The sequence below is a fragment of the Lutzomyia longipalpis genome, chromosome 4 (genome assembly GCF_024334085.1).
Source record: "Lutzomyia longipalpis isolate SR_M1_2022 chromosome 4, ASM2433408v1".
Taxonomy (NCBI): Eukaryota; Metazoa; Arthropoda; class Insecta; order Diptera; family Psychodidae; genus Lutzomyia; species Lutzomyia longipalpis.
The window spans coordinates 9,165,522-9,177,482 of record NC_074710.1 but is presented as its reverse complement, the minus strand read 5'-3'; the positions used below and the strand labels follow the sequence as shown (position 1 = coordinate 9,177,482).

At 37.6% G+C, this 11,961-nt stretch overlaps 3 protein-coding genes across 3 annotated transcripts in view; 1 reads left to right on the top strand and 2 right to left on the bottom strand.

Annotated features, from left to right (window-relative positions):
* Positions 1 to 24: 24 nt before the first annotated feature.
* On the bottom strand, positions 25 to 2,331 carry LOC129796170 (zinc finger protein 765-like). The gene is made up of 2 exons (XM_055837945.1): positions 1,871 to 2,331; positions 25 to 1,807 (listed from the first exon to the last, which is right to left on the bottom strand). Exons 1-2 carry the CDS (start codon positions 2,218 to 2,220, stop codon positions 1,108 to 1,110), a joined length of 1,050 nt encoding a protein of 349 aa, XP_055693920.1. The 5' UTR covers positions 2,221 to 2,331; the 3' UTR covers positions 25 to 1,107.
* Positions 2,332 to 2,732: 401 nt separating this feature from the next.
* LOC129796190 (zinc finger protein 501-like) lies at positions 2,733 to 3,927 on the top strand. The gene is made up of 2 exons (XM_055837967.1): positions 2,733 to 3,055; positions 3,116 to 3,927. The coding sequence occupies exons 1-2, from the start codon at positions 2,733 to 2,735 to the stop codon at positions 3,813 to 3,815; spliced, it is 1,023 nt and encodes a 340-aa protein (XP_055693942.1). The 3' UTR covers positions 3,816 to 3,927.
* Positions 3,928 to 4,534: 607 nt separating this feature from the next.
* LOC129796074 (ABC transporter F family member 4) overlaps positions 4,535 to 11,961 on the bottom strand; it is a 41,607-nt gene continuing 34,180 nt past the window's right edge. Inside the window, exons 5-6 of the mRNA XM_055837776.1 lie at positions 6,087 to 6,543; positions 4,535 to 6,014 (exon numbers count right to left, since the gene is read on the bottom strand). Of these exons, the coding sequence (XP_055693751.1) occupies positions 5,123 to 6,014; positions 6,087 to 6,543 (1,349 nt within the window). The 3' untranslated portion in view covers positions 4,535 to 5,122. The remainder of the gene's footprint in view (positions 6,015 to 6,086; positions 6,544 to 11,961) is intronic.

The following is an 11,961-nucleotide window of genomic DNA, read 5'->3' as shown; positions in this document are numbered from 1 at the left end:
ATTTACATTGAAAAATGCAGAGAATTATTTGCAAAGAACGTTTTATTTATGAATCAACGCACAGCAAAGCAACTTGAAATTTGTACATTTTTTGAATAACCTTTTCTCCCCGGAATTGTTTGATGTGCTTCCCGGAAAGTGCCATAAGTGCCTGGAAGTTGTTTAAGAAGACTGTTCATTGCATTAGGAAGATTCTAAGGGATTTTAGGAAGTTTCTTTTCAACTCCCGGCTGATTTTTGATGTCATCTTTGGATCAAAATCTGTTCATTTAAGTCCTCTTTGCAATTTGCGAGAATTTTTTTTTAAACTCAGATTTTGATCCAAAGATGACATCAAGGATCAACCGGGTGTAAAAAATGAGATTCCTAATATCCCTTAAAAACTTCCTGATGCAATGGGAAGGATGACTATACAACTTCCAAACTCTTATGGCACTTTACGGGAAGCACATTAAACCGTTCCGGGAAGAAAAGTTTATTCAAAAAATGTATTGGTTTGTCCAATATTTTTCCGGATTTCTAACCTAACATTTTTACCATTACATTCAATGGGGATGAATAAGACAGAACATCAAAATTCTACTGAATTTATGTGAATATCTTAGTGTTGTGGTAGAACGCGACAGTCAATGCTGCCATCTCTGTAGCGCCCTAACACAACGAGTTGCTCTTCGCGACGAACTCGTTCTCTTCCTACGGTAACCGTCAACGCGTCTACACGCACCGTAGTAGTAGCTCTCTCAATTAGAACTCAATAGTGTAATTTTCTTGTAAATATTGAAGTAATAAAGTGCATAGAATCCACCTCCACGGCAACATTTCATTCTGTGTGGCTCTACCCGAAATCGGAGACCAGCATGGGATCTATATTTTACAATTCCGGCTTGCCCGTTAGTGAGTACGCAACACTTAGGTTAGAAATCTGTGTAAATATTGGACAATCTAATATAAACTTCAAGTTGCTACGCAGCAATGGCTGCTGTTTGATGTTTCAGTATGTTCACCACATGATGGCGCCCTTGTTGGCGTGGGGGACGCTCAATATAGCAGAACTTGCTGCTGCAAGTCAGCAAAGGAATGACAGGACGTTGCTAAGAAATATCTTTCCTAACTTGGTCCTTGAAGCTGAATCTTCTTTATATGCACGGCCATGTGGTTGTTTGCATGATCACGCCTCATAAAGGCCTTATTGCAAATGTCGCATTTATGCTTTTTCTCCCCTGTGTGAGATTTGAGGTGTCGATCTCGTGATGCTGGATGCAGGAAGGTTTTCAGGCAGATTTTGCACTCAAACACACGTTCATCATTGTGAATCTCCATGTGCTTCCGGAGGTTGCCCTTTGTGTCACACGCCTTCCCACAAACTTCGCATACGAACATCTTAACACCCGCATGGGCACGTAGATGGAGATTGAGGTTCCCCTTTGTGGTGTAGGTCTTGGTGCAGAGATGACATGAATAGGGGCGCTCTTTTGTGTGACTCCGCATGTGAATGTCCAAGCTGTGTCGGTAGTCAAATGTCCGGGAGCATAGTTCACACATAAAGGGCTTCTTCCCTGTGTGGACTCTCATGTGTCGCTCTAGTTTCTCAATGCTCGAAAAGCCCCGTCCACAGTGCTCACACTCATACTTCCGCCTCCGGTGCAATTTAATGTGATTCCGGAAGCTTCGCTGAGTTTTGAGTGTTTTCGCGCATTGATTGCACTTCAATCTCCCATTTTCCGTTACAAAATCAATATCCTCCCTCTTGATGCTTCCGGATGTCCTTCGGCGCTTCTTCTTTAGTGGTTTTGTACATTTTACGGATCTAGAAATAGGTATCTCTTTTACAGATGATTCTGATGTTTCAGGAAGATTCAATTTAGCGAACCTGGTCTTCCGCGTAGGCACTTCCTCTTTTTCCTGCTTTATCTCCTTAATGGGCTGCGTATCTTCATAATCATTATCGTAATCATCATCATCATCATCTGAATACTCAGGAATCACTTCAACCGTCTCTGAGTGGGGCTCATCAAGTCGTTCCTCTGTTTCCTCCTCCTTAATGTAGGGCATGAAGATAATTTCCTTCGTTTCCGGAAGGATATCATGCGGAATGATAATCTCCGACTGAATGCCTCCCAAAGTGGCATCACCATTTCTTCGGCAAAAAACAATTGTTGTTCCATCTTTTATGGTATGGTTATTAACACCCTGACACCCATAAATCAATATCTTGCACATAATTCTTTTAAATTAGAAGTAAAAGTTTCTTAAAACTGTCCAGGAAGTTAAAAGAAAAATTTGGGAAGAATAATCAAAGGTTTTTAACGTCAAATGTTGTTTTTTTACAACGTTGAATGGTTTCTTTCAATCTGTCAAGTCCATCAAAGATGGAGAAGTAGTAGGTGAAGATTTGGAGGGAAAAATTTGATTCTTTAAGCCGGAAAAAAGTGATTTATCCCAGTGAAATGCGAAGGAAACTTTGTCTTAATCTTTCAGGATTAATGTGCAGAATTCATTACATCAGACATATTTTTGTTAAAATTTTACAAAAACACAACTCCAACAGGGAACATAACCTCAAAAAAAAACTTTTCGCGCTTCCGTCTGAAACCTTTCAACGGCATGCTGTGAGTCAGGGAGTGGGAATTTTACCTTCAAAGTCAATTCGTGACAACATCTCCAATCAAAGCAAAATAACAATAATAAAAACAAACAAAAAAAATCAAAGGAGAACTAAATTGGGAAGAAGGATGTGCCGAATACTAATTTATGGATGCCCAAAGGTGGTTAAGCAAATAAGAACAGCAGGTGCTGAAACGATAATTTCCTGCAGCGACGTAAATCCGGGAAATGATTTGAAAACAGAAAAATTCGACGCAGAAATTGTCATATCTCACGCACAAATTGCGGATTTTCACAAATTTGTCTTCATCCAGGCTACAAAGGATGAATGGCCGGAAGTGAATGTTAAGGATGAAGAGCCCGATGTGAAGGAAGAAATAAATGAACCCTATGAGGAATTTGTGGAGGCAATTGAACCTTTTCCGGTTAAAGATGAATCCAATAGTGTTAGGTGAGGAAGATTAGGATTCTTTGACTTGAATATTTCATTTATTATTCTTTTCTTTCACAGATCCTTCGGTAGTCATTCTCCTGCCCAATCTTCTGAGGAAGACAGTGCCACAGAGGAGGAAGATGATGCTACAAAGAAGAAGAAACGAAAGTCCGCTGAATACGCGTTCAAATGCACAAAATGCGGAAAGGCACTGAAATCCCAACGAACCTACCGGAATCACATGCACATGCATCGGCAACGGAAGTACATCTGTGAGTTGTGCTCAAAGGGTTTCCTCAGTTTTGATAAACTCAAACGGCACATGGCAACGCACACGGGTGAGAAGGCTTTTCAGTGCAGTAAATGCCCCCGAACTTTCGGTTCACGCTACCACCTCCAGGAGCACTTCCGCATCCACACAAATGAAAAACCCTTCAAGTGTCACATCTGCGGGAAGGCCTTCCGCTCAAAGACCGGCCTCAATCCCCATCTACGCAGCCACATGGGCATTAAGTCGTACGTGTGTGAAATCTGCGGGAAAGCCGTCACGACAATGGCGTGCCTGCGTGAGCACAAGGGTAGGCATGAGAATGTTAAATTTGGCTGTACAATGTGCAAGAAAAAGTTCTCATCGGTGGCAGCGAGGGATCGTCACTTCATCACCCACACCGGGGAGAAGAAGCACAAATGCAATATCTGTGACAAAGCATTCGCCCGTGGTGATCATGCCAAGAAGCACATGGCGCTGCATATCAAGTATGGAAGGGATAGGATATAAAACAAGGGGGCAATGGGGGATGAATTAAATGTAATAGGTCATGATGGATAAGAAATCAATCTCATAAATTTAAAACATTTAATGAAAAATAAAAATTAAAAAAAAAGAAAAAGACTTACTTTGCGCTCTAAAATCTAATTTGAAAGATCCTCAAAAGTGTGACGTAGTCAAAAGGATTCTATGGGTATTTTGAAAAGACAAAAAGCATAAAATATGATTTTTTGTCTTGTAGTTATTATTTGAAATAGGATTCAAAAAGAAGATTTTCAAACGTTTTTACAAATAAAAACGTCAAACGTTAAAAAAGTGTTTAGAAAAGAAACGTCAGCATTGGAACTGACAAAAATTATATTAGATACGTCAAAAGCGTTATAACAAAATGTCAAACTTTATAATAAATATCAAATTACTAGAAAGCAAAGATCAAACATGAAAAATAAACAAACGTTACAAGAGAAACGTCAAACAGGGAAAATGTCAAAGAATTTAAAAATTTACTTTAATCGTTTCGGAGCTTCTTTTTACATAATTGTTTTTGTGCCGGATGCCATCACGAAATCCACATTGTCCCCACGTTTTAGAACTAACGTCAAATATTAGAAATGTCAAACGTTAGAAAACATTCAGGTTACTCCTGATTTTTATAAGAAATTTCAAAAATTAAAAATATATGATTATAAATGCTAACATCTTTACATTACGATTTGAGAAAGAAAAACTTTTTTGTCGTATTATTAATTAATTTATTTTTTTATATTTTTCATTACAGCGATTACAAAAGGGGGTAGAGGAAAAAGGGTATGGGCCTAGGGGTAGATTTATTCGCTGAATGTTTTGATATTTCTCTCTGAATATTTAGGAATAATTCATTAAAAAATACTTTTTAAATAAATAATTTTCAAAGAATTTTTCCGAATATTCATTTTATTTTTCAGCCAGATAATCACCCCTTTTTTGGCGCTTCTGAGTATATAAAAAAAAAACTTAAGAGAGAGATGGGAAAATTAAATTTTCCACCAAAAAGAATTAATTTCTTTCTCTCTCACACAAGGCACATAAAATACAAGACGAAGAATATTTATTTTTGTAGTTATATTAATTTTTATATTATAAATTATTTTGTAATAATAAAAAACCAAAAAGAAATCCATCGGGATGCTTTGTTAGGAGGAGGAGAAGTGGAATCCCTTTTAGAACAATCTCATTCTATAATTTTTCTTCATTATTTTGTAAGAAATGGGAAGGAAGAGGAATTTACAAGATTTTACAACATTGAGGAGGCTTTTTTTCGCAAGAGCCAGATTCCTTTAGTAAGGATTAACAGCTGCTAATCCAACGCGTCCACTTCCTCGGGGGAGGGGATTTCGTGGTTCAGCATAGCTATGACGGTAGCCCTTTACGAGATTCCCAAGACTCTTGCTTGATGCCATTCGTGGTGCTGCTGCATCACCCACGTAGGCTCTCGTGTAGGCTGGCGGAGGAATCTCCTGCATTTGGTGCTCTTCCTCTGAGCTCCATTCCTCCCGTGTTACGGCAGCAATGGGATTTGATCGTTGACGCTGCAATGAGTGCGTCGATGGGGGCTCAAGGGAACCCCTACGTGGTGCTGCTGCAGCTTCCTGTGACCGCCTCAACGGTTTATGTCCACCCCCACCACGTTCCATTGCTTGGAATTTCTCCTTTGCATCGTGAAAACGTTCCTTGGGTGATGCTTTTGTTGGAGCACGTGCCTTAAATTCCTCCTCCCTGCCAGCATACTGATACATCCTCGCATCATCGCGGTATCGTGGCTTCTCACGCCAAACCACCTCTTCCTGGTATTTTGCATCGTCAAATGATTTATACCGCATCACCGGTGATTTGAGCATCTTCTCAATTGATTCTCGATAGGGTTGACTTTCAGGCTCCTGATAAGGGTTCCTCTCATGGGCAGCTTCGGTGTAGAAATCTCCATACTTGGGGGGCCTCTCAATTGACTTATCTCGACTCCCGTAGCTTGATTTCTCCGAAAGGGGCTCCTTGTAGCGCATTGGCTTCCCTTCAGCAACTCCTCGTGGATACTTAATCTTCTCCATCTTCTCCACAACATCCTCCATCTCATCCGCATACACAGGCCTCTCACGATAGCGAGTCTGTCGGTATTTCTCAGCCGCAAGGAATTTCTGTTTATCCGTTAGATTTTCCCTGAAGGATTTTTCTCTGAAAATTTATTCAAAAATTCATTTTTTTTCCTCTACAAAAATTCTTTTTTTTTTTTGTTTGTTAAATTACCTAAAATCAGCATCTCTCTCCGGACGTTGTTTCCTCACTGGAGGACTTTCAATCTCATCCTCATCCTCCTCTTCATCTTCTTGATGATGGAACCTCCTGGGCACAGCATCACCAGCATAGCGTCGCTCCTGCTCAAACACCTCCCGGAAACGTGCTTCATTGTACGGTGGACGATTTTTCATGAGCACCGGCTTGACTTCTTCCTCCTCGCGTGATTGTGACGAATCCCTGCGTTGCCTCTCCTCTGGCGGGATTTTCTTCGGCACCTGTCGCTTTGGCTGCTGCCCACGCAGCTCCTCGGGGAACTTCTCATTCCTTGGCGGTTCATGGGGGTACAGATACGTTGCCGTTGGCCTCTGGGCAGGTCGTGTGATGGGGCTAATGTCCACCGGGGCAGGTCGCCGGGGTGCCTGCATCACAATCACCGACTCCTGGTGGTCATTGGTCCAGTCTTCGTCTGCAGTAAAAAAAATCAAACAAATAAATAAAATAAATGCCAATGAGTGCCCTTGATCCTATAGTAATGCCATTTTGTCTGTGCAATTGTGCCCCATGAGCGCCCTCCTGCATGCCACAGAGAGCACGCGTGAATGGCTTAAGAAAATAAGGTCAATGAGATGACAAAACATTTTTTTTTGTGGTCATAATCAAGGCTCTTTGAGGGAAAAAAGAAAATGTAAAAAATGCGGATCAAAATTCATCATTTATTTTAACCCTTTCTCATGCTCTTTTAAGTTAAATATTAGCGTTTAATTTGCAAAGAAGACGATGAAGGAAGACGTCGAAATGTTCTCTGAAAGAGCATCCATTGAATATCGTGATGAAATTTTTCATGCCAGAGGATTAACCCTTTCGCGTCCATGTGGAACATACAAATTAAGAAATATTTTTAGGGTACATTAGTTCTTAATCTAAATATCTTCTATGCTCTTATTTAAACAAAAACGTTATTTCTAGCAAAGAAAAACAATTAAATTCATTAAGATTTGAAAAAATTAAATGTTTCATGTTTGGGCCTGCATATAATTCAAAGAAGGCAAAATTGTTAAATAGAGCCCATTTTATTCCAATGGAATTCAAAAACAAGCAATGTTTCACTTATTGAAACATTTCTCATGAAATATTTGGTACTGGCTCGAATTTAAAATTATATTCTTTGATTTTTAAGTTTTTAATGAAAAGTAAATACTTTCATGAGTTAAAATAAACATAAATTGAAAAATAGATCTTAGAAAGTCTAAGTTTATGATAAAAAATTATTCGTAACCTAAAATTACAAAAAAAAAACATATCAATAACGTTAGAAATTGCGTCAAACTCTAGAGAAGTTTTTGTCAAATTTAAGCAAAAAGAAACGTCAAACGTTAAATTGTCAAATGTTCAAGCAGAGAACTTTAATCGTTAGAAAATAAACGTGAAAAGTTAGAAAAGGAAATGCCAAGCATTTAAACGTAATCGTCATAAGTTATAAATTAAGTTGGAAAAATTTAAACGTTAAATATTGAACGTTCAATATTAAAAATGAATTATGAAACATTAAAATTGCATAAAAAATTGTAAAAGCAGTTAATTAGAAATCATCCCAGCCATTATAGGATTTAAATATAACCTAATCTCCATATCTTCATAAACCTCGGCCCTGAATTGTTCTTTTTATTTTATTTTTAAAGAGTTCTTTTTGGATCTAAAGAAAAAAAGTTTTCTCCATTTTAAACATACTCTGTCCCACACGCTTGCAAGTCAGACATTTTTCTTAAGATAAAAAGAAAATATCACAGATTAAATGCAAAAGAAAAGAAAAGTATAAAACAACGTTTGAAAAGACAGTCCTCTACTTTCCTCTCATTACGAGGAGGATTTCCTTTTTGTGCAGCATTTTCCAATCGGCTGGGGTCTTTTGCCCGCGAGATATTTTCTTCAGTGCATCAGTCAGAGCAATTGAGGCGTTAATTGGTGCATGATGGTACGATGAAGAAGAAAATACGACGAAGGAAGCACGCGGAGGGAGATTCTCTGTGCGGATTAAAGTGTTATGCAAAGTAGTAGAAAAGACTTTAGCGCTCCCGAAGTCGTGCAAGACTTAATGAATTAATTAAATTTAATCGTCTCTCTTTCATGACTTTCAAGATGAATGCATTTTTTTTTAAAACTTTTTTCTTGAAAAAAAAATTAATCTTGAGGAATTTCTTCTTTGTCACGCCTTTTCCTCCTTGAAGTATTTTTAATTTTATTGGATTTTATTTTTAAATCTCAAGCCTGGAAGTCTCTATCAGAGCACACACCCAGCAGAAGGTGATATTATGATGATGTATTTAAGTTGAGAGAAAAATGATGTCATGAGCAAATTGGAAGGTGTGCGTACGAGGCTGTGTGAAACCACTAATTTTCGAGATAATTTAACTCTTTTAGTTTTTTCTTCTTTCTCCTTCGTGCACAGAAAAAAAACGAAGAAAAACACAAAAATGCCGGATAATTTTCAAGCAAGGTCATGGAAAATGCCTCGTTCTACAAACACATTCGTAAATTCAAGAAATTTGTGTTTTTGTGTCGCGCGATTGATGATGATGCAAAAGAGGTGCGCAAAGGCGCATGAATTCAAAGAGGCAAAAGTGTTTAAACGAAAAATCCCATTTTTCAACCACAAAAGGTGTGCAACATGCAAATTTTTCTTAAAACTTCTTCACTACACCACCGCGGTGCGTCCAAGAAGATGTTCGATAAAACTTTCCAACGAACTCACGCACTTTCCTCATACAAAACTCCGGCATCCTCCGCATTGAGATTGAATGTTGTTTTAAAAGAGATAAAAAGAAAAAAAAACAAATTAATCAGATCAAGGTTAATTTTCTGGTTATTATCTCGTCTCTAAAGTAATATTAATAGTATCATATTATACCTATTCATCTATTTATGTCTAATATTTATGCAAAATAAGACAGACAGACAAACTAATGAAGAAATTACAGTCATTTCAAAAAGAGCGTGTGCGAGGAAAATTAAATTTCTCCCCATTAATCATTTCCTAAATGTATTTGTGCTCAATTTTTTTTTCATATAAAATTAATATTTTCCCATACATATTTTGCATGTAAAATATCCTCATAAACTTTAAAAGGGAATAATATGGTGGAAGAAAAAAAAATATTATAAGATTTTCTTAATCAGATTTTTCTTAGAATATTTTCTTTGTTGACTTTAAGGGCACAAAAATGATATAAAAATTTATTTCCACAAAACTTGAATGGATTAAGTTAAAGAAAGACTTTGAAGAGCTCCTTGTGGGAAATTTCAAGATCTTTGATTAAGAATTAACTTCTCAGATAACTTTAAAATTGGACTTTGCGAAAGTTTCAAAGAATTCTCTGAAATATCTGGGTGAAATTAGAAAATAAAGTTGATGGGTTACATATTGGGCGTAATTCAGCGACCAAGAAACCCTTGAAATCTTTAAATTTTGTACTGAAATTTCAAGATTTCAAACGAACTTCAAGGGATTCTTGGTCGCTGAATAAGGCCCATTATGTACTTAATCAGAAATTCTATGAAAAATATTTCTTGAATTTCTTCAAAGTATTGTTACGAGATTGGGGCACCGTCAGGACGATCAGGACATTAGGGGCGAAATCCATAACACATTTGTTTCAATGCGTCCACATTTATTTGTCATGCACTGTATAACGGCCGGTCATTCAAATTCCTCTCTCATCGCGCCGTCTCACACGCCAAGTGCCGGAAGGGCATTAATCACTGAGAGGCGACTTACGTGCGTGCGTGAGTTGTAGAGCTTCGCTGGGGCTTCCACATGATGTTGGAGGGTTCCCTTTCCTTCTGCGTGGCGACCAGGGGCGTCGAGGGGACGTAACCCTCGAAAGCCACGCGGGCATCCGGGCGTCGGTAGTGGCCAATGGGGACATCTCAAAGTCGAGCCACGAGGGTGGTGGCCAGGCGACGCATCTCTTGGGGGAGTGCCAGGTCGCACGGGGGCGCTTCCAGCCTCGATGGCGAAAGGGACGTCCGGAGGTTGTACGAAGGGCGTCGGTTGGGACGTCGTAGCGGTTCCTCGAGGACGCCGGGAGTTTGAGGCGTCTCCACGGCGAACAGACGCACTGGGGAGCGTCATAGGAAGGAATTGGGTCCTCTTCCTGGCGAGCACATAGCTCGGGGGCGCCACCACAGCCCCACAGGGGCACACACTGCACAGAGTTGTTGCTTGGGCACTCTCACTTGGCACAAAGGGACACCGTTTTGCATGGTGCGCTCTTTTATCGCCAATCCCCACTTCTCACATCCAACAAGAACCGTTGGGACTTTGGTGCCTCACGTAACAGTATTAAAGTTTATGCTGAATAGACGATTTTTGTAAGTCATGGTAGATTTTGTTAAATCTTTTCTTACAATTCGCCGGTTATAAGACTCTTAATATTCTATGAAAAATATTAAAAGATTTTGACAGTTTTGATCCTTTCTTTAATCTTTAAGAGGAAAATTACTTTTTCAGAATTCTTTAATGACCTTTCTGAGTGTTACCCAGAACAACAAAATCTTTCTTTTCTTTTATACAACGGCAATAGAAAGAATTAAAAAAATTAACTGTCAAAATCTTACAAGAACTTTTGATGAAATGAAAAGAAAAGATTTTTGACAGAATTCACCCCAAATATTCAATTCAATCGATATAAAATTTTCGTTCAAATTCAAATTATTCCTTTCAAATCCCCCCCTCCCTCCTAGGCTAATTACTTTCATTTTAATTATTTTCGCATCATAAATTCATTTCTTTTTACATATAGAAGGTAGTTAATGTAAAAATAAAAAGAAAGACATGGTAATTTATTATTAATTAATTGAGCCGTATTGCAATTTATTAAATCATTCAATATTGTTGCATTCATCTCTTCTGTGAGCAATAGCTTGAAAAATATTTTTTTATTATGAATTTTCTATTCCCTGATCACAAAGAAAGTATATCTTCAGGTGTGCATTATTTAACTGTTAAATCACATCATCAAACATTAATTATGTAATCTTTAGGGAAATACTTTTTTCATTGCAAGAAGTACACCTTGCACTCTAAATGTTTCGTGTGAGCATGATAAGTATTCTCAAATGAGCAAGAAAATATATCGATAATTCAATTTTAACCGCCGCGATACCTTTGGCAATAAAAATTGCGTGTATTTAGCAAAATATTTATTCGGTAGATTTCTCACTTAATTAGATAACATTAAAAAACGCATAAAAGAGGCATAAAGAGCCTCTTCAACGCTAGATGTAGCAATAATAATAATAAAATGATAAAAAGAAAAACTGCAATTGACACTGAAAAAAAAAGAAATGAAAAGAACTCTGTGGGTGGTTAAAAGCAAATTGAGAAGTAATTTTTCACGCGTTTCCCACAATAAGGAAGAAAGAAAGAAGAAAAAACAGTAAACCTCAAGCTCATTTAGAGATTTATTAGATTGTTATTTGCACACCGTAATGTTTGTCTCTGCGCTGAATGGTATCACAGGTAATGAAAGGCACGCAATAAAGAGATTTTGGTGTGTAGGAGGAAAAGGTTTTTCATTAACAAATTACAATATTTCTTTCTTTATTGAATTTTAATACAAATTTTCTATTTAATAGAAGGGGCTTTTTTCATGGGAAAAACATGAAAATGTCATTAACTACATTAGAAAGAAATATCCTATGACTGCTTCCTTTAAGGCATTAACCCTTTCTGCCCTTTCAGCTCTGTTGGTGGTTCAATAAAAATTCTCCTTAACTTTCAATGTCTTTCTAAGATTAGATTAAGATTAAAATTTATTGCTAAAAATTCATGTTTATGGAATAAATTAAACTTTTAGACTATATAATACAATAAATTGTTTAACAA